The 25,929-nt window shown below is 47.7% G+C and overlaps 2 protein-coding genes across 4 annotated transcripts; one reads left to right on the forward strand and one right to left on the reverse strand.

Annotated features, from left to right (window-relative positions):
* Positions 1 to 928: 928 nt before the first annotated feature.
* Positions 929 to 20,549, forward strand: tesk2 (testis associated actin remodelling kinase 2). 2 transcript variants are annotated; one of them, XM_086153242.1, is made up of 13 exons: positions 929 to 1,360; positions 4,542 to 4,865; positions 5,293 to 5,412; positions 8,215 to 8,336; positions 9,698 to 9,746; positions 13,441 to 13,587; positions 14,978 to 15,060; positions 15,268 to 15,352; positions 15,451 to 15,534; positions 16,246 to 16,332; positions 16,470 to 16,608; positions 17,060 to 17,557; positions 18,990 to 20,549. In XM_086153242.1, exons 2-13 carry the CDS (start codon positions 4,743 to 4,745, stop codon positions 19,241 to 19,243), a joined length of 1,791 nt encoding a protein of 596 aa, XP_086009368.1. In that variant the 5' UTR covers positions 929 to 1,360; positions 4,542 to 4,742; the 3' UTR covers positions 19,244 to 20,549. The 2 variants fall into 2 exon arrangements, with proteins under 2 accessions (XP_086009368.1, XP_086009369.1); XM_086153243.1 differs by having other exon boundaries at positions 18,993 to 20,549.
* Positions 20,550 to 20,865: 316 nt separating this feature from the next.
* On the reverse strand, positions 20,866 to 23,751 carry LOC147230099 (uncharacterized). Of its 2 annotated transcripts, none has more exons than XM_086153248.1 (4): positions 23,438 to 23,751; positions 23,254 to 23,381; positions 22,257 to 22,383; positions 20,866 to 21,876 (listed from the first exon to the last, which is right to left on the reverse strand). In XM_086153248.1, the coding sequence occupies exons 1-4, from the start codon at positions 23,649 to 23,651 to the stop codon at positions 21,080 to 21,082; spliced, it is 1,266 nt and encodes a 421-aa protein (XP_086009374.1). In that variant the 5' UTR covers positions 23,652 to 23,751; the 3' UTR covers positions 20,866 to 21,079. The 2 variants fall into 2 exon arrangements, with proteins under 2 accessions (XP_086009374.1, XP_086009375.1); XM_086153249.1 differs by having other exon boundaries at positions 23,254 to 23,363; positions 23,438 to 23,750.
* Positions 23,752 to 25,929: the final 2,178 nt, after the last annotated feature.

The following is a 25,929-nucleotide window of genomic DNA, read 5'->3' on the forward strand; positions in this document are numbered from 1 at the left end:
CACATGACATGTAAGAGTCGGTAAACACTGGTGTTGCTTTATGTCAGAGGACAATAAATGCGTCTTATGTGATATGTAAATAACTTTATAGAGTTCGTCCTTGTGCACCTCTTGGAGTATAATTGCTTTTCAGCTTGATTGGCCACGTTTGTTCACGCGCACGTCATACAATTGTAATCGAGGGTTTGTGAAAGTGGCTTATACCGAGTTATACAGAAAAATAACAAATGCAGACACTCCAGTTTCTCACGGGTAACGTTCCCATCTTAATTTTTTTCCGTTACCACACCGTCACTTCCCAGCAACCCTCACACTTCTGCTTTTTGTTAAGGAAAGCAGATAAGAGCTCCAGGTCTTTACAACAGGAACAAGTCCAGAAAGATATGTTACACAATAATAGAACTGTGCAAATGTCCTCAAGTCGTAATCTAAAGTGGCACGTGTGACTGTGGAAAAGATACATGTAATGGGCCCGTATCTTTGTATGACATATGAACAAATAAGTGAATGGTTTTGGGTCTCTATGTGACATGTGAATAAGAGGGTGAATTTTTTTTCTACATGTGGCCTTGTTTTCGACCGGCGACCGGTCCAGGGTGACCATGACAGCTGGGATGTCCTCCAGCATCCCCCGCGACCCTGAGGGCAAAAGATGGATGGTTGAAGGGATGAATTACATGACTTTACAGCTTTTCACCTTTATGTCATCACCACACACACACACACACACGCACGCACACATTTATTGTGATAATAAAGTTTCCCCTTTGTGACGTCACGACGACCGCTTAAAGACACGGCCCGGCCCTCCCCCTCCCTCCCTTGAGGGGGAGGGGGCGCAACTGGCTCCCATTGGCCAGATCCACAGGCGCGCTTCGCTGTCCGCCCGTTTGATTGGCCAGAACCCGCCGTCAATCAAAAAGTGGGCGGAAGCGGTGGGAGTAACTGGAGAGAGCGGAGAAGAAATGACGGAGCTGTCAAACAGCAACAGTCGCCCGAAGAGTCACCTCGGCCGGTGAAACACACCGCGAATCCTACGTTTGTGTCGAAGACAACTTCGGGAGTGGACGTGGAGTCCTCACCGGACATTCTCACCCCGGGGAACAAGGACGTACTCGGTGGCGGCGGTGGAAAACTTCCCCCTCGGCGTGTGTCTGGTCCCGGGCTAACGTCTGTTAGCTTCCCGCTCCGCGAGAGTTTTGTTGACAAACTAGCCAAGAGCCACCGCTAGCCAGTCCGCAGCAACCGGGGGTCTCCCCCGCTCCTCCTGCCTTTTCCTCCTTTTTTACCGACCCACGGTTCCCGGGAAGGACATGGAAGCCCTCCGGGAACGGTTCTCCACCGCGTCCGATCGAAGCAGGTACGTCACAGGGGGTCGGTTTGTTGACGTCCCCCCCCGTCCGGATGATCCTCCGACCAGTGTTTATTCCCCAAATCTGCTCCACACGAGGTGGTGTTATTATATTTTACACATTCATTAACCTTCCCCGGGATCCGGATAAAGTTATATTTTCTCCCAGCCTCCTGACTCAGCTGGGAATAACAATGTGACCTGTGCCCTTCCTCGTAAAAAAAAAAAACACCTGAAAATGAACAAAACCAAAGTTAGAAGAGGAGTTTCCCACTTCCTCATAGGAGATGACACCCTGGGCTGCAGGTCGACTGAAATGCAGACATTTGTTTTGGAGAAGCTCAAACCGGTCTTGCGGCAATTTGCAATTGCATTGCTTGCAGGGGCTACACAAATTAAGCTCAGATGAAGCTCTGCTGGAGCTCCACGCTTCAGTTGAACAGCCAGTAAACCCGTGCCACGACATCAATTATCTTGTGATTTATCGTCGACAGTTCCTGCTAGTCTGTAATCCGGCGAGACGCGCGGCGGTAGTATTCGAGGCCCGGAGCTACCGTGGAGACGCTGGGCCCGAGGCCGCTGCGAGGATGTCCCCATCTGTTTCGGAGTAACAACAGGCCACACAACTCAGACCAAAGACAGCCCGCCTTTTGAAATGCCAACCCCTCTTTTCTTCAAATAGTCCCTTTGCTGCGGTGTTCTCCTGCGTGATCTTTGGACGCGTCTCCAGGGTGTAGTTTGGAGGCACAAATATAGCAGCGGGCCCCAGAGCGTCTTGCCCGTTCTTTCTCTCGCAACATTTGCATTTCGATGGCGTAAAAAATGAACACGAGGTTAACAGTTGGGAAAACGATCGTCCGTTTGCGACACCAGCGTGTCCTTTTTCGGGACGTGAGTGGACTCGCTGCCCGTAAACATTTCGACGTGTTATTAAAACGTTACATTGCGTCAGGAAAAAAAAGGCCGACTTGATGTCTGAATTGCAGCAGCAGGTGAAATCGAGCTCTTTATTTAAAAAAATACAGACATTAAATCTGCTTGAAGCGCAACGTAGAAAACTGTGAGGGCGCCGGATCGCGACGGAAACAACTCGATACCGACATCAGCTGTCGTCGGCGTGTCAATCAAACGCTGCGCGGAGAGCGACATTTTATTTGCTTAGCATCCCGTCGAGCTCATTAAACTCTTTACTGAGCCTCATAAATGCTTTGTGGATCTTTACTTGCGAGTGGTTGAGTTTTAATCATAAAACAGTCAAACAAACAATGAAATATGTATTTGTATGAGTGACATAGAAATTAATGAGTTTGGTATTTATTAGCGTTTGGAAAGTCATAACTTGAACTCCGTATTTGTTTGATTTTTTTGGGGTTGGAGACGATCTTTTGGCCGTTCCCTCGGAATCCGACAGCTGCCGAAGTGACGCGAGAAGCGTCCGCGGGGACTCGTGGTTTTTTTATGTGTGTTGGCCGGGATGTTTTGTCTCCGCGGTACTATTTCAACATGGCATAAAATGAAGTGTCACGGAGAGGGAAAGAGAAAGAGGAGGACAAAAAGCCTTTTAAGGATGTGGCCTGGGACGGGGGGGTTGGATGAGCTCAGAGTTTGCCCAGCGATCCCGCGGAAACTCTCGGAGAGTCCGTGACGTAATGTCAACGGACCGAAACGGAGACTTGTGTCATCCCGTTGCTGTTTTTAGGCCCTGATCTTAGGGCTTCATCCGGGCCACGGACGAATCTCCGCTCACGTCAGCTTTATGTCTGCTTTATTTTTTTTTTTTCAAGCTCTTCAACTTCTGGTTCCTACCGCCGGTGAGAAATAGTCCAGGCGACGATGCATCGGGAACAAAGTACGGCTGCGAAACACCTCGTTTGAAGATGTAACCGGTGATAACAAGGAATAGTTAATCGCGGCGTGTAAAAAAAAAAAAAAAAAAAAAACAACAACAACAATTTCCTCTGGTTTTCATCCCTTTATTTACAAAAGAAGAGACCCCAAGTTGTTTGGATGTATCATTTAATGGATAGATCCGCTAACGTTTTTGGTCACGCCTGAGCTAATGTCAAAATGGCCGTTCTGTGTCGTCCGTAGCAACCAGCTACGAAGGTCACCGGCGGTCGGCTGGAGGTCGGAAATCAGACGGTAAATTCTGTCCGACGGCAGATCAGACGTCGCTGGAAAATAATATATTGACACGGGCTGGGATCAATATCCAAATGGAAGGGGTTGGGTCTACTTCCTGAAACGAATATCGACCGCGGATGGAGAGCCTGGCATCCAGGGGTTTATTACCTTTTGGACACAAGTTCCATGTGAGTCAGGAAGAGCGTGTGAATCATCTACGTATCTCCACGTCTCTGTGCTAGATCACTGAGGAAGCACTTTACCCGTGGGATAATTACACAGCACATTCCAGCTTGATGGCCAAGACGCCACAGTTCCGCTCGGCCAAAAGTCATCGCTCTTCAATCAGTAGAAGTCAACGGTCGCCTGTTCGTACGTTCGGTAGTTATTAGCACCGTCCTGGAACCCTTCGGGTTGTGCGTCGGTGCATCAGAGAAACCTTCAGGACCGACAGCCGTCTTCGTCCGGGTTCGTTTTACAGTTCCATAGGATCTTGTACGTGGTTGGTGCAGCTTTCGAGCGAGTTTGTGTGAATTTCGAGATGTTGAATAAAGCCAGGTTGTTGCATCGCTAACAGAAACAGCTAGCTAGCAGACAGCAAGGGGAGCTGTGGAGACGTTCGAGTCGACATGTTGACATTTGCCGGTCCTGTCTTGGCGTGAGGCTAGTTAAGGACCGCGGGAGGACGATGAAGTTGATGATCAAAAGAAAAAACAACGAAAAAAAAAAAGGCTGAATTCCTCCCCCCGTGTGGTCTTGATACCCTGATAATTTTTTTGGATGGCGGGGAGGCTCTGGACCTGAGCTGCTTTTTGGCTAATCTCCCTTAATTCGACGGTCGGCCCCAATTACAGCCATTATATTTGGGCCCGTCGAGCACCGGTGGCTGGTTTCAGCTTTCCCGATGGCAACCTACGCTTTGCGCTTCTCCCTAAAAGGCTGGCATGATCAAAATGGGACAAAACGCCCTTCGCAGCCTTCGGGGAAAATAAGATTCCCAAATAAAATGTGAGGCTGAAATCCCCCTAATGTACTTTTTTTTTTTAAATCCTTTTTCCCTCTGCAGGTCTTCAGGGCTCCTTACATCAGTCCAACATGTGAAAGCGGATATGATCGGCGAGGAACGCGACTGAGTGGTCGTCCCCTCCGCCCCGCTGCCGAAGAAAACCTGGGCGCCGTCACACGGATCTAGTGCTCTTGTCATGTGGGTACGTCACAGGAGAAGACCCGCGTCAGCCTCCCTGGTATCACCACCCGTCACGTCGACATGGACCGCAACAAACGGAACTCCATCGCCGGGTTCCCCACAAGACCCGACCGCCTCGACCAGGACCGAGAGGGTGTCGGGGGTGTAGGGGTCGGCGACAACGGCATGGGCCCGCCCTCGCAGGTCAGGCTTTATGCTAGCATCCGATGCTACCGGGGGCGGTAAACGCTAAGCTAATAGGCTAAAAAGGTGACCATTAGCGACGCAGAGGGTCAAATGTCAACATCACCGTGAGGTGCAAAAGCTCTTTGTCTCGGTCGCGCAAGAAGGGATATGAACTACAACTGGTGGTTTGTGGAAAAACTACAACTCCCATGCTCCCTGTGCTGTTTGTAGTACCTGCAGTGCTAGTCTTAACATGACTCAAACACTGTTTTGAAAACATTCTCAAAAGTAATCTTTGCGTGCTAAATTAAGATTAGAACGGGCTGAACTCGGGTTCATTTCTTATTTGAGTGCGTTTATTTCTGACACGCGTGCGCGGAACGCCATCGCCTTAGCAAGTCTTAGTCCGAGTCTCCGCAGCCATGTTTTCCCTTCTCCCTTCCAGGCGGGTCCGCTGTGGCCGTCCTCCTACAGGGCCCTCATCAGCGCCTTCTCCTGCCTGACCCGCCTCGACGACTTCACCTGCGAGTGGATCGGCTCCGGGTTCTTCTCCGACGTCTACAAGGTGAGCGATCGCTTCTCATCGGCCGGGTGTTTCGGAACGGGGCGACAGCATCTTCGTGGACGGCGCTGCCGTCAAACTGGAGTTTAAGGTTGTCTGGAGTCAGTTGGTGTGAGAGGAGACGGTGCGGAGTCTTCGTATTTTTTTTTTTTTTTTTTTAGCACTCACTTTATTTTACTGTTTCATTGTTTCTTTTAATTCAGATTCTGTCTGGAGTTGATAAAGGCGCCTTCAATAAAATGTTTTATTATTATTAATATTGATCTAATGATGCACACAGTATAAGGACATGCCAGATACTTTTTGGCTGAAGGGACTTTGGTTGTGTTTTGTTTTTGCGTGTGAGGTTTAAATGAAGGTGATTTATATGTTTGACCTTAAGCTGGGGGGGGGGGGGGGGGGGGTGCAGGGATTCTTTCCGGCAAAAAGATAAAAAATAAAATGAATGGCTAAGACGTGAGCGGACTGGTCTGCGTGCCAGGAAGGCGGCGTGCAAAGACATAATGATGTGTTCGAGTGCCGGGGGGGGGAGCTGAGGATTTTCTGGAGGCCACTGTGGAGAGGAAGGGGGGGGGGAGGAGTCCCACAGAGGAGTGGCCATCTGTTGTTTCTGGTGTCCTGCAACCGGAGGCTTCTAGAGCTTTCCGGACTTGAACACACTGCAGCCCCGCGGTATTCTGCCTGAGGTTTCCTCCTTTAATACATTCCTGACAATTACACCTTTCCTTTATTAATCAGAGCTCCCTATTCATCCATCCATCCATCCATCAGGCTAGCTGGCGAGCGTTGCACCTCAAACAATATATGTATTAATGTATAGATAGAGATAATACAGATATGATTAATAAATACCGTAATTTCCGGACTATTGAGCGCACCTCACTGTGAGCCGCACCTGCTAGCCGGTCGCTATCTCGGGCTTCCTCCTGCGCGCTAAAACCGTCCAAGTCGTCTTCTCCGGTGTCGGAGTTGAACGGACTCAGAATTTCCCGGTCATTTTATCGGTCGGATGTGACGAGGATAAACGTTTTAGCGGTGTGAAGCTTGTTAGCGTCCCCCTCCCAAAAAAGTCCATATATTAGCCGCATCATTGTTTATGTGAAAAAAGTCACGGCTTATCGCCCGGAAATTACGGTAATATGATAGTGTATATATGTATGTACATATGTGTATAAATATATGTGTGTGTATATATGTATGTATGTGTGTATATATATGTGTGTATATATATGTCTATATATATTTGTGTGCATACATATATGTGTGCATGTATATTTGTGTGTACAGGACTGTCTCAGAAAATTAGAATATTGTGATAAAGTTCTTTATCTTCTGTAATGCAATTACAAAAACAAATATGTCGTACATTCTGGATTCAGTGCAAATCAACTGAAATATTGCAAGACTTTTATTATTTTAGTATTGCTGATTATGGCTTACATCTTAAGAAAACTCAAAAATACGATCTCAAAATATTAGAATATCATGAAAAAGTCATTTTTGTTTTTTTAATTGCATTACAGAAGAACTTTATCACAATATTCTAATTTTCTGAGACAGTCCTGTATATATGTATAGACATGTATATATGTGTGTGCATACATATATGTGTGCATATATACATGTATGTGTATATATGTATAGACATGTGTATATGTGTGTATGTATTTGTATGTATGTATGTAAACGTGTGCATGTGTGTGTGTATATGTATAAAATGAACATAACATGTTTTCACTGATATGAATGGATGGATGGATATGGACTCATGTAATATCACGCTATTGCAGGAAGTTAAAGGTGCCACCAGAAGGAGGTCGATAAAAAATGTCAAAAGTAATCAAGTAATTGTTGATAGCTACTTATTGTTATTGAGCATCCATGACCCCCCGCCATGCTGCAAGTCAGCATTTTAGTCATTACAATATTCATATATTCATCTTCAAGGTTTGTATTTGGATTGGTAAATTTCAGTGATGATTATCAAAAAAAAGTCAACTTTATTGTCAATACCGCCATACGTTCACACATACGGAGCATTGAAATAGCGTTACTGTAAGACCCACGAAAAAGAGAAGAGAAATCCCAGCTGGTTGTAGACCTGCACACACATTCTGCGGCGATTCCCCACATTGTCAGTATCAGACGCCATCATGGCGGTTTTGTGTGTTTTCACGCCCGGGCCTGTCTGGGGCTGTTTACCCGAGGCGTGCCGGCTCAGGCTCCTATGCGGGCCTCACGCGCTCCCGCCGGATGGAAAACGCCGCGCTGGGCATCGATTGTGCAGCCGCGCGTCGACGCCCTGCAGGTCGACTTCATCACGCCTGTTTTTTTTTTTTTTTCTTTTTCCCCGGCGCCTGGTGTTAATGTAAAAACAAATAATTGCACGTCTCATTTTTCTTTGAAAAATGACAATTTCGGGTGTTTATAAGGAATAAATGACATCACGTACGGCTCCATAGTGTCGTTATCGTCTGGATATTTCTGGCCGCTAAACCGACTCTGCTACTTTTTAGCCTCTGGGTCACAACTCATAATGCGGACGTTATCTGATCAACAAACGGGCGGGCGCTGAAGTGTGAAGGACGGACAGGAAGTAGATAGCGCTTTAGAAAATAAATAAATACATGTATTGATTGTTTGCCATCAGGGTGGAACGGGGTCACGCCACCTGTGTCACACACACAAGCTAACGGATACAAGCTAAGGCTAACAGACGGGACTCAACCAAGAACCGAACAGAGTGAAAAGAGTTCATTATTATTATTGTTGTTATTATTAAACAGCCGTCTGATTGTTTTGCAGGTGTGCCACCGGGCGTCGGACCAAGTGATGGCCCTGAAGATGAACAAGCTGAGCAGCAACAGAGCAAACATGCTGCGGGAGGTGCAGCTCATGAACCGGCTCTGCCATCCCAACATACTCAGGTACGCTACCGTCCGTGGCGAAATATCGACGTCGCTCGGTCGTCGTGACCCCGTTTCCGGCGGGCCGGCGTCGGAAGCGCGTCAGCCGCGGAGCCCATTTACCACAGATTGTTTTCCAGGGGCCGCATGGTTAAAAGAAGAGGAAACTGTGCTTTTCACGTGCCTGTTGTTTATATCTCACCTGCAAGTGACCCGGAGTATCGCATTAGCGCTCACGCCACACCCACCCCATTAAAAATGTCCCTTTTATGCGCCGAACAACCTGGCGAACCGCAGTGGGCTCTGGCCGGATTGGAAATTGATTTATTCGTTACGGTCGCGGGGCCACATATGGACAAATTTTACACTTCACCACAACGTATGGAGAGATGCAGCCATTGAACCCCTTCCGTTCAAAACCTCCCGCATGTTTCCGGACATGAGCAAATATGGAGCCTCCACACAGAAAGATGCGATATGAGACATGAAACACCTGCACATTTGTGTGCTCGAAAAAAAAAAAACAACAAAGAATCCCGGGGCGTCTCCAGGAGAACGCTGTTCTACAATCTTGGGGTGCCCATACATGCACGACGGAGTGTGTTTGTGTACATGCGGTGTCTTTTACAATGACATCTTTGTTGAGCTCGTTCGTTAGCTGGTGTGTGTGTTAGCAGGGCCACACTGAAGGGGTCTTTGTTAGCTGCAGCTCCCACCAAGGACCCTGGCAGTTGACCTTCCTCCTTCCCCCTGGAGTTCCGAGGCCGCACCTCCACCTCCGGGGGTCGAAGCCGTTCCCCAGCGCCTCTAAGCGCACCGCGAGGGGGGAAGAAGATGGGTTTTGTTTGTTTTGGACGTCGGAGATAAAGGCTGAGGGAAAATGGAAGGAATGCAAGCGGAGCATCTTCTTCGCTCTCGCTCACTTGTCCTGTCTTGCCTCCTGGAATCTCCATATTTTTGCGTGTCCCGGTCAGACACGTCTTCTTCGGTTTAGATATTGTGATCCGCAAACCGCTTTGGTCCGAAAAGCCCGCGAGATGTTTTTTTTTTCTGAGCAATCCTGAGCCGAGGGACTTCGCACCTCCAGCCTGTCCTGGCTCTTCTCCTGCTCGGACGTCCCCTGGAAGATCTCACCAGGGAGGCCTCCAGGAGGCGTCCTGACCAGTAGGAGCCACCTTATCATCTAACGAGACCCGCTGAGATACTTCAACTCCTCCACTTGAGGAGGGCAATTGAAAAAAAGAAATTAGCATTAGCTTAAAAGCTGTTGAATACAAGGAATCTCCTGAAGGAGCAACTTTTAGCGTCTGTTTATTCTCAACTTCGCCGCTAACACGCTAACCGTATGGCCCTGAACGTCTCCCGCTTGCGGTGTTTTGCAGGTTCAAAGGAGTTTGTGTTCACGAAGGCCAGCTTCACGCCTTGACAGAGGTAAGAACGCCATCGCTCTCGCTTTCCGCTGTCCCCCAGGTGAGCGCGACGTCACCCGGCCGCACGGTAGCCTCCCAACTGTGGATAAACGAAAGAACGCGGCGTCGCAGATGACCGAACGCCGCGTGTTTGTGCGCGAGGCGGCCGGACACTGGCGGCTAATGACATTTTCCAGGCGTGGTTTAAGCGACAGCGTGCCATATTCCCCGGCTGCACACATCCTATATTTAACCTGCGAATCTGAGACTTGTTGTGATGGAGGCCAATTAGTCTCGGCAGACACTTCATAAGCGACTCTGGCCACGGCGTGGACGTCAATCAATGAACGTCAGTCCGTTCAGGCGGGCCGACGCTAATCTAATAAACCACCAGACTTCCGGAGAAGTTAACCTTGCACGATTTCGAACTCGGGGAACGTGCACGCCGGCAACCCTCAGAGCCCTGGACTTCCAATATTCGTGAGGTAGAAGCACTCCCCGTTATGCTGCGCCATCCACACACACATATATACACTGCTAAAAAAAAATAAAGGGAACACTTAAAAAACACATCCTAGATCTAAATGAATGAAATATTCTTATGAAATACTTTGCTCTTTACACAGTTGAATGTGCTGACAACAAAATCACACAAAAATGATCAATGGAAATCAAATGTATCAACCCATGGAGGTCTGGATTAGGAATCACACTCAAAATTAAAGTGTAAAAACAAACTCCAGGCTGATCCAACTTTGATGTAATGTCCTTAAAACAAGTCAAAATGAATCTGTGTTGCTTCCTGAGTGGACACTATGATTTCACACAAGTGTGATTGACTTGGAGTTACATTGTGTTGTTCAAGTGTTCCCTTTATTTTTTTTGAGCAGTATATATATATATATATATATATATATATGTAAAAATGCTTGCACCAGGCAAATCCATGTAAATGTGAGCCGATGGTACGAGGCGCAGCCGCACTTTGAATAAACCCCGCTTTGTTGAAGACGCTGCAGGGACACATGTGTGCGCGATTACGCCGCTAACATGAATGCGCTTATTGTAACCTCCCCCCCCCCAACACACACACACACACCGGCAAAGACAGACCCCAGCGCCCTGTAATTGGGAGCACATCCGAACAGAGAAGCTCCACGGAGAATGCGCGTATTGTTGGACGCCGATATGAACGTGCGTACGGTCGCGCCGCGGTGGGTCCCGCTTTCCCGCCGCCGGGTAAACAGATCCGCAAACAGAACGACTCGCCGTGCTTGTTATCCGACCCCCACCACCACCACCACCACCTCCCATCCCCCAACGCAAGGCCACATTCTCTGGAAAGGGAGAATGAAGTCACCGCCTGACCCCCGCCCACCTCTAAGGAACTGTGACACACACACACACACACACACTTCTTGGGGATTTACATCCAGGTGTGGAGCCGAGGCCAAGTTTGAGTACAAGGTGTGAACCTGCTTGCATGGATGTGAAATCTGCAGCCAGGTGTGTGTGTGTGTGTGTGTGTGTGTGTGTGTGTGTGTGTGTGTGTGTGTGTGTGTGTGTGTGTGTGTGTGTGTGTGTTGGGGGGGTATTTTTTTTGCATTTTCACTAAAGAATATCCAGAGGGAGTCGAGTGTTGAAGTTGCAATGTGAAGTCGCTACTTTCATGGGTGCCACCTGTGTGTGTGTGTGTGTGTGTGTGTGTGTGTGTGTGTGTTGTCGAATACCGCTGAAGGAGACGTATTCCCTCAATGGATTATCCTCTGAATACAACAAAAGTCATCGTCACAGTCATAGTCATAGTCAGTCACTTTAATTGTAATAACAGGACGTCTATGACACAACCCTAGTGCATCACACATGGACTCGTTTTCCTAGGAAAGCAACTCCCCCTCCTCCTCCCGGAATCCAGAATGATCTAGAACGCAAAAGCCTCAGAGGAAATGCTACCGCAATCATAATCTAGGCTAATGGTTAAGTCAGGACCCATGGCAGGATTATACCTCCGTTTGAAGCCGATCCCCGGAGAAAACAAGGATTCTTTGTTCTAGTCTTTTCTGTTTTTTTTTTTTTTTAATATATATTTTCTTATAAACTCTGAAACACATGCGTTTGTGGCGGTCCCTGTCTGACCAAGCCGTATGTTTCTCGTTTCCTCGCGCTCGCGATCCGGACGTCTCGATTGTGGTAGAGATTACGACCGTTTGTCGGAGCGGACATAAATTCCACGGCCCCACGTAAGAGGATTTTCGGAATTTTACTTTACTTTTAGCGCCGGCGGCAGGTGTCACCCCCTCCAACACCGCCGCTTCTATTGTACTAAGGTTTGTTTGTGACTTGGCGTTGATATCAGCAAACACTGCGTGCTAAAATGTTTTTTTTTGTTTTCAACGACACACTTTACGGCTCTTCCTGGCAAATAGAAAAAAAAAAAAAATGTCAAATCGGAAAATAGAGGGAGGACGTTGGATTAGTTTGGAGTTTTAACAGCAGATGTTGAGCTCTGCGTCTACGAAGGACTTTGCAGGACAAATGCTGTAATCCCCTGGCATCTTGCTGCGTGCGTGTCGGCGGGTGCGCGCTCACGTGCGCATAAGACCGCACAAATCTCAGACCTGGCTGGGGATGGACTAGCCTGGCGCTTCTGCACCCTCCGGTTGCCCGGGCGACCACTTCTTTTTATCGTTCTTCAAAGTGGCAGCCACAAGTGCATTCATACTTGGCACCAAATCAGGCAGTTTCATGCTAATCTCATGCTAATAAGGACAGTAGCGCTAACAGTGCTATGCTAATAGCCGAAATGACTGAAATGCCTGGCCAGACGGATCCCGACACCGCCTCACCCGGCTCACCGCCGCTCATTTATTCACAATGCCGCGTGATTTTTAAGTTGAATTTTGATGACTTATTCACCAGTAATGGTGAAAAAGTAGAAACAGCGCTATCGTATACGCGGAGCGCGGTTTATTCCCCCGTGTGAAGATGAAGAGCGCGCCTCCCCTCCACCGCGTACGCCCTGATTCTGTCACTCGGCACGATAACCGCGGCTAAACCGGACCAACCATTCATCTCATCGCCGCTTCTTCCAGTTAACTCATGGCGTCCGTGATACGTGACGCGGGATTAGCGTGTTTGCATGCGAGCGGCCGGATCAGACGAGGTTTTCCCGGATCAGAGCTGACACGGTCCGCTGAGCTGATTTGGCTCCTTCAGTTACGCCTCGGTCAGAAGACAGCGCCGGGACGCAATCTGGTAGAAACGACTCGAGGAAAGGAACTAAATCCATCCATTCATTCATAATCTGTCCCGCTTCGGGGTCAGGGTCGCTCGGGCGCATCGGGCGAGAGGCGGGGGTTCGCCGGCCCGTCGCTTTTCGACCGATTCACCCTCTCATTCACACGTCGGTGCGGCCGAGGCTCCGATGAACCTCACAAAAAGCCCTCCTGTGGGAATCCAACCTGGAGCTTTTTGACTTTGGGGCGGAAACGCTGACGTCTGCACCGCGCGTTGCACCGAGGCGCGCGCGTTAGCTTGTACAAGGTCTCAGGCTAAATTAGACAAGCTAAACCATTTGCTCTGCAGCCATCCGGCAAGTTATTACTTATTATCCCACGTGTTGCGGCATCGGCGTTGACATGTCAAGGCCACGTCGCGCGTCCAGTTTCCGAAACGAGCTCCCTTCGCCGGCTGATGGTCGGTTTCTCTCCCCGCAGTACATCAACGGCGGAAACCTGGAGCAGCTTCTCGATAGCGACAAACACCTGAGCTGGTCCGCCCGGGTGAAGCTGGCCTGCGAGATCGCCGGCGGTCTGGCTTACCTGCACTCCAAAGGCATCTTCCACCGGGACCTCACCTCCAAGGTTGGTCCCGCCGTAGCCGTGTTGAAGCGTCTTCATCTTCACCCTGCGCCGCCGTTAGCTAACACCAGACTTGTTTTTGGTTCAAAACGTTGCTGTACCTTCGCAAGCTCGTCACAGTTCCACCAGTCACTAAGCACCTTCGTCGCACGAGTTCCTGCGGAACCGGAAAAAGAGCCCGGTTCGAGGAACGGAGGGCTCTGGTTCTGACGTTAAAGGCTCGGGGAACTGCGAAAAATGTGAATGCGCCCATTGTGTCTGGTCAACATACACTGCTCAAAAAAATAAAGGGAACACTTAAAAAACACATCCTAGATCTAAATGAATGAAATATTCTTATAAAATACTTTGCTCTTTACACAGTTGAATGTGCTGACAACAAAATCACACAAAAATGATCAATGGAAATCAATTGTATCAACCCATGGAGGTCTGGATTAGGAATCACACTCAAAATTAAAGTGTAAAAACAAACTCCAGGCTGATCCAACTTTGATGTAATGTCCTTAAAACAAGTCAAAATGAATCTGTGTTGCTTCCTGAGTGGACACTATGATTTCACACAAGTGTGATTGACTTGGAGTTACATTGTGTTGTTCAAGTGTTCCCTTTATCTTTTTTGAGCAGTATACTTACCTCCATCAGATCCATCAGGTGACGGGTTTGAGCGGCTGGACGGTCCGGGGTTCAAAAGTCCTTCTTAACAAAGTTGAAGGGAAACACGATAGTTAAAATATTTGCCAGAATAAACGCCAATGCTCGCAAGCTAGACAACGCACGCTAACGCCGACAAACCAAGCTAGACCCAGATGGTGAAATACACATCGGGGTAAGTCCCAGCTCGACCCGTCACTGAAAGGCACCAAAGTCATGGGTGACAGTTTTAATCTGCCAAAAATCCAGATAGTTGATATGGACTTTAAGTTAAGACTATCCAACGGTGAGTTCCGAGTTCCGGGAAAACCACTTGCTAGCAGCAATTAGCTAGCACACCCGCAGTTTGCGGCGGCGTGTGAATGTTGACGGAGCATACAGCCCAAACAGCAAGGTGCAACGGTTCCTCAGACCGGGACGGCGGCTCCATACCTCCTCCTACTGGCACAAGACTTTCAGTTGTTGGAGAAGAAAAATGCTGGTTTTGCTCCCGCAGTTACATAAGGTCTCGAGGTGTTAATGCTCAGCTGTCAGAAGTCAATATGCTTGCATACATGTGTGTGTTTGTGGGTCTAAAAGCAAAACAAATGCTTGCTGACACTCGAGGATTCTCCCGCGTCCGTCCCCGGCAGCGCCAGTTGTTTTCTTTTTCGCCCGTAATCCCTCGGTGTGGCGACTTCCTGAGCCGAACACGCGTGAGCGAGGACGATTTATGTCTTTCTCCCCCGTTTTTCCGCAGAACTGCCTGATCAAATGTGACGACAACTGCTACACTGCTGTGGTGGGAGACTTTGGCTTGGCAGAGAAGATCCCCACCACGATGTAAGGAGTCGTCATTTTCTGTCAATGACCGCGATACCAGATGGCGCAGCGTTGGGTTTGCCCCCGCAGTTAGCTGGAATTAGCTTAGCGCTGATGTTCATTCAGTGAGACATGTCTTCCATGACCGTTGCCGAGAGATGTAGCTTCTGTTTAGGCATTTCTTCCTCTGTGTGTGTGTGTGTGTGTGTGTGTGTGTGTGTGTCACAGTGCTGAGAGGGAGAAGTTGTCGGTGGTGGGTTCCCCCTTCTGGATGGCCCCGGAGGTTCTAAGAGATGAGCCTTACAATGAAAAGGTGAGACGGGACGCTTTTGTTTACCATCAGATCAGGCTGCACCTCTGCGCGTATGCTAACCGCTAACCGCTAACCGCTAACCGCTTCCCGTCTTTCAGGCCGATGTGTTCTCCTATGGGATAATCCTGTGTGAAATCATCGCGCGGATCCAGGCCGACCCCGACTTTCTCCCCCGCACGGAGGTGAGGGCCGCCGCACCGGTCCTGATCATGTGATCAATGCGCGCCGATGTCAATAAAATAAATGTGATGACGCAGCCATCATTTAGGAAAATGAAAAACGTGTTTTTGCGATATAAATGTGTTTTTACATCGTAACGTCCAATTAGGCATCTTCATGGACGAGTTGTTGCTTCGCAGACTAATGTAGCGAAAGATGCTAATGCTAACCATAGCGCAACTTCCCGACATGTTGATGTCGATGCGCTAAATGACGCATAACTGGACTCACGGTGTGCTAATTAGCATAGCTGGCATTTACTAGCTATGGCTAATGGTGTAGTTATGGTTAGTGTGTGCGTGTGTGTGTGTGTGCGCACCCTTGTTCGCACATCAACCTGATTTATTTGTAATACAATGTGTGTGTGTGTGTGTTTGTGCGTGTGTGTGTGTGTGTGTGTGTGTGTGTGTGTGTGTGTGTGTGATCTGCGCGGCCTTAACGTGTTCGCACATCAGCCCCCTCAGCACGTGTGATTTGTTTTTAATACACACACCTTAATCCTCCCGCACCATCCCATATTTATAAAGCTCACAGCATGCTCGCAGTGTGTGTGTGTGTGTGTGTGTGTGTGTGTGTGTGTGTGTTCTACTCCCACCTTTGACCTTCACCTGATAGATCGCTGTGAAACAAATGACATAGATGTTTGACACACGCGTGTCTTTGGCTTTGCACAGAACTTCGGCCTGGACTATCACCTGTTCCAGCACATGGTGGGAGATTGTCCTCCCGACTTCCTCCAGCTGGCCTTCAACTGCTGCAACGTGAGTCCACGACGTTCACATCCCCTTCGCCGCTCCGTGGCCTTCCCGAAGGCCGGCGGCAGACGAGTTTGTGAATCTTCAGAGGGTCTGAAGGAGCTGGAGAAGAGGCGGCCTTCACCTGTGCTCTCCTTCTCCAGATGGACCCGTCGCTCCGCCCGTCCTTCCCAGACATCGTCCATCACCTGGAGGACATCCTGGCCAGGCTGAAGGCCGAAGGCGCGGAGCAAGGCGGCGCCCCCGCCGCCGGCGACGGCGAGAAGAAGGCGGCGCCCAAAGGTAAGGAGGGTCACCGCTGTTTGGTGAAGTGTGTGAGAAGGACGGGAGGCCTGAAATGTTCCGCACGTCCACGTTCTTCTACCTAACTATCCCGTGCTCTCCCGTCCGTCGCCATGACGCCCACCGGGAGCGCCGCCGCCCTCGTAGCTGGACGGAGCCGGGGCGTTGCGTAACGACAAAATATTTGTTTTGGTCGTGTTTCTTTTTTTAGATCCCGTCCGGCGTGCAGAGCGACCTCCAGCCAGGAGAGACGCCAGGGTTTTTGTTTTGCTTGTTTAGCGATTTTAAAAGCGATCCTACCAAAGATATTTCCTCGCCAGCGCCCAAAAAGCTGTAAAAGTGCTTACAAATAGCACGTCGGGAGTGCAGAGGCTTAATGCTGCCCTCTAGTGGCATCTACTAGATTTGACCGGCGGCGTTTAAAAGCTAAGCTAAGTCTCCTCTTTTCAAGGTGAGAAAGTCCAGGGGTTCAAAAGGCTGAACCCCCTCGGATTCCAGGACGAGAAGATCCCGCCGAAATCCCCCCGTCCGCGGCGGAACATCTGGCTGAGCCGCAGCCAGTCGGACATCTTCTCCTGCAAGCCGGGGAGGAAGATCAACGTCCAGGACCCGTACTACACCCCGCCCGCCTTCCAGCGGGCGCCAAAAGTCCGCAAGGTCAACCCCTTCACGGCTCGGGAGGACCTGTGCGGCGGCAAGATCAAGTTCTACGACGTCCCCAGCAAGTCGGTGTTCTCGCTGGTGTTCGACCTGCACTCGCCGCCGGGGAGCGTCTTCAGCTCCCAGAGGGAGGCGTCTTTCTCCTGGCAGCGGTTGCCGGGGCGACAGTGTCACTCCCTGCCCGTGTCCCCGCGGCTCCCCCGACCGCGCTTCCTCCAAAACCACCACCACCACCACAACAACAACAACAACAGCGGCAGCCCGGGCCAGCCGGCCCCCGCCGCCACCGGTCAGAACCGCACACACACACACACACACACACACTCAAAACAACAACGTCCGTTTCTTTATTTTAGGGATTATTCGGGTTGAATGTACCGGATCCGCGATGTTAGCGTGAGCAATCCGCGTCGCGTTTGGTTGACAGGTCGGACGCCAACGTCTGTAGGTTTTATGACGGCGCTGAATTTACAGATACGAACAGTCAGAGTACGATTTTCCATCTTTTGTTTGACCTCAAAGCGTTCGAGGTTTCGACGGTTTTCTGGCCCGCTGAGAACGGAGAGAAGCCGGTGTTATTTCATAATAACAATAGTAATAGTAATCGTAATTGTAATAGTAATAGTGGTAGTAATAATAACAATAATAATAATAATCAGTATTATAATAACGAAAGTAATAATAATAATAATGATAATAATAACAATAACGAAAATAACATTTATAATAGTAATTATAATAGAAATAATGATAATAATGGCTGCGGCTCAGCCAGATGTAATAATAGTAATAATAATAGTAATAGTAATCGTAGTAGTTATACTAACAATAATAATAATTATTATTATTACAATAGTAATAATAATAAAAATAGTAATAATAACAATGATGATAATCACGTTTATAATTGTAATTGTAATAAATGTGGTAATAAAATGGTGATATAATGGTAATAAAAAGTAGTTATAGTAATTATTAATGATAACGATAATAATAGTAACAATAATTATAATAATAGTTATAGTAATGATAATAATAATAACAATGATAATAGTTGTAACAATAGTAATAATAATAATGATAATAATGATTATAATAGTAACTATAATAATAATAATGGTGATAATGATAATAGTATTAAGAATAGTTATAGTAATAATAATGATCATATCGACAATAATTGTAATAATAATAATAATAATAATGGTGATAAAAACAATAGCAATAATGATAATAATAATAATGGTGATAACAATAGTAATAATAATTATAATAGTTGTAGTAATAATAATGATAACAATAAACAATAATAATAATAGTAATACAAACAGTTATAGTAATGATAATGATAATAATAATAATAAGAAGAGTAATAACAATAGTAATGATAATAACATTAATAGTAATAATAGTGCACATTATAGTAATAATAATAATAATAATAATAATAATGGTGTCAATGACAATAATGATAATAATGTATCCTTTATTAATCCCTTGCGGGGAAATTGGTTCTGGGGTTCTGTGTGAATCATGTAAAATATCTGAAGTGACTTTCGTTATTTTATTATTCATTTATTTTATCCATGCATTCATTTACTTTTATGGCCTTTATAGAACCGCACCCTAGTTATTGTCACTTTAACAACCTTCACGTTGAAACCAGGCACGTTGTTGCAGAATCCTGACATCTGTATGTGTGTGTGTGTGTGTGTGTGAAGCAGCAAACCCCTGGTCCGAGACGGGAAACGACCCCCGGCCGAGGGCGGCGTTGAGCGGCTGGGCCAAGAAGTACGTGGTGGCGGAGATCCCGCCGTTCTCCCGGCAGCACAGAGGAGAGGAGGAGGAGGACGAGGACGAAGATGTTTTCGGTGAGAGCTGCCGTCCCACGAGGGAGAGGGAAGGAGGTGAGGCCATGGACTGCTCCAGCAGCCTGGAGGAAGACCACCACACACACACAACCCCGCACGTGTAACGGGCTTGTAAATCCTCACACATACTGAAACGTGGACGGGAGGCCTGGTGGGTGTGACCCTTGACCCCTGACCCCTGACTCTGACCCCACATGTCGAGGGGTTTTGGCGAATAACGAAACGGCAGCGGAGCGAAAAGGCACTTGATGTTTTTATCTTTCAAGTGAATGTAACTTCTACGGTTACCTAGGCAACACGTGCCCGAACCAGAGATTATTTTTTTTTTTTTTTTTGGAAAAGGTTGTTTATATTTAATTATGTTGGATAATTTTAATGTTTTTTTTTCCCTCCTCCCTTTCTAAGATTTCATACCTTAGATGTCCGTGTGTGTGTTTTATTCCTTTATTTTCTGTTTTAATCGAAACTTGACACTTTTCCCCGTCCACTTTGTTAACTCACACCCAGGAAGAAGCTGTTCTGTGCCTGAAGCACACACACACACTGACACACACACACTCACACACACACACACACACGGTAGCAGGCGCACCTAATAAAACGGCAGGCGTGGACTTTTTGACTTTTAAACGGTTTTCTGTTTAGTCTTAACCTGTGAAACCAGATGGACTCACCCGCACCCCCGTGTGAAGATGGTATGTTCCATTTCACATTCAATCCAAGGGCAACGTAATCTATCAACATATATCACATGATATAATCTGACTGAAATCCTGGATTCATTATTTATCTGCATCCACATCGAGCACGCTGAGCTGAATCATTTCCATCTATGTGTTTCTGTCCAATTGTTCTTAATTCAGTTATTTAGCTTTTGCCTCGGCGACTCCCATCTTTTCGTTTTTTTTTTTTTTTAATCTTATCTTAAAGGCAATAAGAACGACAACCTGAAATCAAGTAAGAAAGAAAATCTGCAATAATTCCCTAATAGTTACGAGGTAGTGTGATATTCCCTGACATGAAAACATGAATCTTAATGTAAGCACTCTTTCTGTATGTGTGTGTGTGTGTGTGTGTGTGTGTGTGTGTGTGTGTGTGTGTGTGTGTGTGTGTGTGTGTGTGTGTGTGTGAGTGTGTGACGGGAGAAGAATGGGTGATTCGGGAGCCGTGGATATTCTCCTCTTAATGACTTTTCTATGCAAAAAAAAAAAAAAAATCCAAATCCAGTAAAAGCAAGTGCATCTTTAGTGCTACTGTTCTGCAGGATTCATGGATCTAATTTCATATTTATGAATGATGTCTTACCTTTGTACATTTTGTGTACAGTGTTTGTTACCTGCTTTGATGAACACGGAAAAGGACGTTTTTTTTTTTCCCTCCGACTGAATAACAAAACTTCCTCCCACTGGACTTGGCTCCGCCCCTTTCTTGAGCTTCTCGCCGCCGGCGGTGGCGGCGTAATAAAACCCCCTGTATTTGTAAAGATGATCCGGTATGTAAATCAACGGGGACGTGATTTTAGGTCTTGAGGCGTTGTTGTTGTTGTTGTTGTTGTAATGCTATTTTAGGCCACAAGGGGGCGCAAGAACGCTGTGGTTCATTGATTCATTCAGACACGCCGCTCCTAAAATTTAAAATTGTGACCTTGCCATCCTTGCCTGACGGTTCGCGCTCGCCTCACGTCCAAAGAATCGGGGTTGTTAAACAAAGTCGCCTTTTAAACGGATTAAAAAGTGTAGATTTTATTTGTTCTCGCGACACAAAGGGGAAAGAGTGACGACAACAAGGAGGTAAAAAAAAACCACAATGGAGGCTCCGGTAGGAATGGTTGTCCGGTTCTGTCCGAGGCGGAGATAACCAGCCACTCTAGAAAAGAAGGAATCGCGCGTCCGAAGAAAAAGTCTTCATCTCCCGGATCTGGTTGGGAGCGGGGCGAGGCGTCAGTGGGCCGTCTTCTGGTGCGACTTGAGGCTGGACCTCTGGGTGAAGCACTTCCCGCACAGCGAGCAATGGTGGGGCTTCTCGCCGCTGTGCACCACGGCGTGGCGGATCAGGTTGCACTGTTTGGTGAAGCTGCGGCCGCACTGCATGCAGCTGAAGGGTTTCTCCCCCGTGTGGCTCCTCAGGTGCTCCTTCAACTGGCTGAACCTAATGAAGCTCTTGTCGCAGTAGGTGCATTTGAACCTCTTCTCCCCGACGCCGGATCTCCACGGCGTCCTCATCCCGCGGGCGAGGCCGAAGGCGCCGCGGCCCTGGTGCTGGTCGGTCGGGTCCTCTGAGGTTTGAGCAGAGTTTGAAGGCGAAGGGTCGTGTCCTTCGTCCGGGTGAGGCCTCCTGAATCCGAAGGTCCTCGCTCGTCGTTTCACCCGAGCCGCGCTCACGACGGCGAGATGGGATCTGCCGGGTGGCGGCGGCGGCGGCGGCTCCGCGTCTCCCGCGTGCTTGCCGCCCGGTGTCACAAGCGTGGGGGCGGTCTGCTCGTAAAGGAAGCACCCGGCTCCAGGAGACCACGCCTGGCCGGCGCCGTCCTCGAACCCGAAGCCCGGTTGGATCCGCCCGGCGTCTTTGTCTTCCGCTTCGGTTTTCACCACGAGCTCCGCCTCGCCCCGATCCGCCCGCCGCTCCGCGAACGGCTTGTAACCGGGACAGCCGGGGTCGGTCGGGGGCCCCTCCGAGGAGAACACCCCCGAGAAGCTCTCAGCAGAGGCGTCCAGGTGCGGCGGCTCAGATCCAAACACTAGAAGAAATCACAAAAGTATTTCCATTGTGGTCCGGGCTGCTGCCTGTCCTACCCTCCATCCATTAACCTCCTCTCGTCCTCCATGTCTAAACCATCTCACTTTTATCTCCAGAACATCTAACATGCGCTGTCCGTCCGATGGACTCCACATGTCTACCTCTGCCTTTCATTCTGGCTGATCCTCTTTTCTCCAACCGTTCCAACCTTGCTTCCCCAGGTTCCTCCACCCTCTCGACTCGGTACTTAAACTTCTCAACCTTCTTCATCCCTCACTGAGTCACCCCCCCCTCTGGATCTTCATGGATTTCATAAATAGTGATATTGCACCCTGTCTATAAGCTTGTGTAGCTGGAGAGGGTGTGCACGCTGTTCCTCACCCAGCTTCTCCTCCAGGTCGCTCTTCCACGTGTCGTCCTCGCCGCCCTCCTCTTTAATCCGCACTACGTCGGCTCCGCTGACGGGCCCCGCGGCGTCCGGGTCCCCTTGCCCGGACGCAGGGCTAAGCTGCCGACGGCAAGAAGGACAGCGGCGGTTTTAGCAGTGAAAGGTGAGTTTCAGTTGCATACGTGTACTTGACATATCCTGCACGACGGCAGGCGAGTGGTTCTAACATTTAAAAATCTGAAGCGTCAATGGTGTCGGTGAGATTTATATGAAAAATATTACCCAAAAGAATGTGATGTATAAAATAATGTATTTTGCATGATTCTAACAGTCATTTAAAGTAAAAAGATTCTGATGCAGTAAAACCACTAAAATTAATATGAGACAAAAAAAAACCCTCAAGTTTTAATTTTAAAGATGGTTCAGGTCAAAAGTATAATTTTTGCAAATAGAGTTATTGGTCAAAGTGATTCTATATTCTGATAATGCCAAAAGAGTGGTTTTATTTAGAAGGGAGTACTTTGTTTTGGTATTTTTTACTGTTTCTTCTTTGTTTGATAGAAAACTATGATAATTTAAAAAGAAAGTTAATTCCCAGGTAAGTGATTATGGCACAGAAATTACCTAAAGTGCTGAAAGAAAGTTAGGTTTTTAAAGAAAGAAACTCATTATTCGGATACGGCATGAGCATTACCAAACAATAAAATGTTTTAATAATTATATCAAACATAATTAGAGGTTTCCAAAAAAAACCTGATAATGATATAATCTCCCGAGATCCCTTTTCGAGTTTTTTTTTTTATTTAAATTTTTTTCCTGACGAACCCAACGATCTATTGTTATTATGGAACCCGGTAGTGTTTTTTTGTTTGTTTACTTTTTATTTTATCGTTTATTTTATTTTTTTTTAATTTTTTTTTTGATCGACCCGATGATCTCAGATATGCCATAAAGGAACCCGGAAGTTGTTTATTTTTGTTTACTACTGACGTCACAGACGGCCGGTGGTTGCCATGCCAAGGCGGGCCGACGGTCCGCCTCCGCCTGTCCGTCTTCGCCCGGGGCCGCTCGGATGGAGGGGAGCGCGGCGGGGTGGAACACTAAGCGGGAAAACGACACTGAAAAATCAAATAAAACTTAAAAACTAGAAAAATCCCTCCATCCCCCAGCTCACCTTTCCTGCGGACCCGCGCTCTGCTCCTCCGCAGCTCCGCCTCCATCAGCTCGCACTTCCGCTTGAGCAGCTCGATGTCCCGCCGGCTCTGGCTCACCTCCAGCCGCAGAACCGCGCAGCTATCGTCCACCCGCCGGTCGATCTCCGCCACCGCCGCCTTGGCGAGCACCTCCATGATGGATAGCATCTGACTCTGGAAGCTACGGCTCTCCATCCCCGCACTGTGTCCAATGTGCGTGACGCGGATCCACGAAGGGCGGCGCGGGAAATGTATCCCTCCGCCGCTGTTGACAGCGGGGTTTTACGCGGATTCCCTTCTGCGGCTGCGCGGAGCGAAGGCGGAAGGGAGCGCTCGTTTTCTTCACCAGCGACGGGCGGTGCCGCTCGTTAAGCCCGCCAATTTGGCGAAAATCGCAAAATCTAAACCGCATTCCTGCTCAAATCAATACTATGTTTTCGTTATATATATTCCGCAATGGATAGGACTCACCTTTGTTATCATAATCCTGCGGACGAAACTGGCAGGGAGGAGCCGTGTCTCAAAACAATGCAAGTACTCGTAGCTGTCGGTGACGTCACTTCCGTATTACCGTAAACATTAAAAAACATTGGCACCCTCACAAAAAAAAAACAGAATGCAAAAGTGTTCCCCCAATTTTACGTTGTTTATGAAAGATTTTGAATTACATAAAAAAAATCCTTAAAACTTATGGAAAAATCCCCAAACCAAAAAATATACAGTTTTATGTCTGAGATTCCTTGTGAACCACCAAGTTAAATACATATTATATTCCCCTTGCAAGTGTATTTTTTTATTTTTTTATTTTATTTATCTATTTATTTATTTGTTATTTATTTTCTTTTACTTTCTTTTTCGTCCAGCATTATACATTTCTCACAAACCTTTATCACTATTCACTTGTACATTTAAGTGATTACATACAGAACGAATGTCCTTTGCTTCCTCATCCCTGGTTGATTCATTGACATCCGATTCTGCCTTCCCATGTTTGTTTGTACATATGTATATATGTTTATACTATTAATGTTAAATAATGTTAAAAGAAAAACAAACAAAAAAACAAAACAAACATCAGCACCGGAAGTTGATCATCATCATGAAACGAGATGATCTATTTCTACGTGTCTTTACGGTATTATTCAAAACTACTACTGAAAACCACCCAATTACTGACGAATAAATCAAGTTTTTATACGAATATTCTTAATAAGTTAACTCTTTATAGCTCCGACGTCAACTTGTTGCAAGGAGTGACTCAGGAAATTAAAATTCAATGCATATCTTAATTCATTTACATCACCGAAACTCTTGAAATGAAATGGCACTTTGTTTTGCTGTGTTTATTTCTGTAAACTTTTATTGTTTTTATTTTTATTGTATATTGAGTACGTGTCTACATCTGTTCGATGTCCTTTAGCATCAAGTCGATAAAATGTTTTCTTGTTATTATCGGTAGTATTTGTGTTATTGCGCCGCTGACACTTCACTATAGTTGGTGTTTCTATCCCCCTAGAGGGTGCAGACATAGATAGCAGTGGAAGTGCTCATAATTAGCCCGTTAGCCGCCGCTAATTATTCCTGCAGAGAGAGGCCTTCTTTATAATCTTCTGCAAAATTTTAATGGTGCCACCTTCACGTTGCATTCTCGCTACAGCGTCCTCACAATCACCCTTCCCGCCCGGATGCCCTTAACAACAAGGAATACAGGTTTTGTCTCCTCAGCATCCGTTTTCGGGCAGATCCCGTTGTCTCCCAACCGCCCTCTACTGGTCACCTGTGTCATCGCGGTCGATCTCTGGCCCGCATTGGTTCCCTACTAAAGAATCCGTTGCGGAAAAAAGTGGAAAGGCTCTACGGCTTCAGATGTCACATTTGTCCGTTAGCTCTGTTAGCGGCGCCGACGGCGAAGATGCAGGGTGCGAAAACGCTGCAAACAGAGAGAAAGCGAGAGAGGGACGTTCACTCAGGAAGTGAACAGGGGAAGTTTAGCGGTTTTCTTGCGTCATCACTTCGGGCTGCTACTTGTGTGTGTGTGTGTGTGTGTGTGTGGATGCCGGACGGAGGTAGGAGCATTTGTGATTCTTCGCTAGTTTGAAACCCTGACATTAACAAACACACTTTGGGATACCTTTGGAGGGAGGGCGCACGGAAGAGGGAGCGGCGGCAGGTGTAGGGGGAAGCAAAATTTTTTTTTTTCCGTCCCATCCGGGACACGCCGGGCTCTTCCTGGGAGGGGTGCTCCTGCGTCCGACGCCGGGTTTGCAGGGTCGAATGCGTCCTTGCGACTCGAGGGCAGGATACGTTCAGAGGCCGCGCTCTCGCCCAGCGCGCGCCCGTCTTGGGAGCATTAACGTGCATCGAGGGTGGGCGGTGGGGGGTTGGGGAGGTGCGGGGAGAACTCAAGCAGCGCCGATTGTTTGCGACTTCGCTTTCTGTGATGTGAAGCATCATTTCCTCTTTTGCAGCAAAA

Source organism: Fistularia commersonii, chromosome 10 (assembly GCF_037954325.1).
Source record: "Fistularia commersonii isolate RoL2024-O1a breed Wild chromosome 10, RoL_Fcom_v1.0, whole genome shotgun sequence".
In the NCBI taxonomy this organism is placed as follows: Eukaryota; Metazoa; Chordata; class Actinopteri; order Syngnathiformes; family Fistulariidae; genus Fistularia; species Fistularia commersonii.

What these genes read in the sequence shown, in the direction of transcription:
- tesk2 (XM_086153242.1), top strand. Translation starts at nt 4,743, where the DNA reads ATGGACCGCAACAAACGGAACTCCATCGCCGGGTTCCCCACAAGACCC. An exon ending in TCTTCTCCGACGTCTACAAG is followed by an intron (nt 5,413 to 8,214) that starts GTGAGCGATCGC and finishes ATTGTTTTGCAG; the next exon opens with GTGTGCCACCGGGCGTCGGA. An exon ending in AGCTTCACGCCTTGACAGAG is followed by an intron (nt 9,747 to 13,440) that starts GTAAGAACGCCA and finishes CTCTCCCCGCAG; the next exon opens with TACATCAACGGCGGAAACCT.
- LOC147230099 (XM_086153248.1), bottom strand. Translation starts at nt 23,651, where the DNA reads ATGGAGAGCCGTAGCTTCCAGAGTCAGATGCTATCCATCATGGAGGTG. An exon ending in AACCACCGGCCGTCTGTGAC is followed by an intron (nt 22,384 to 23,253) that starts GTCAGTAGTAAA and finishes TGCCGTCGGCAG; the next exon opens with CTTAGCCCTGCGTCCGGGCA. An exon ending in CGACCTGGAGGAGAAGCTGG is followed by an intron (nt 21,877 to 22,256) that starts GTGAGGAACAGC and finishes GATTTCTTCTAG; the next exon opens with TGTTTGGATCTGAGCCGCCG.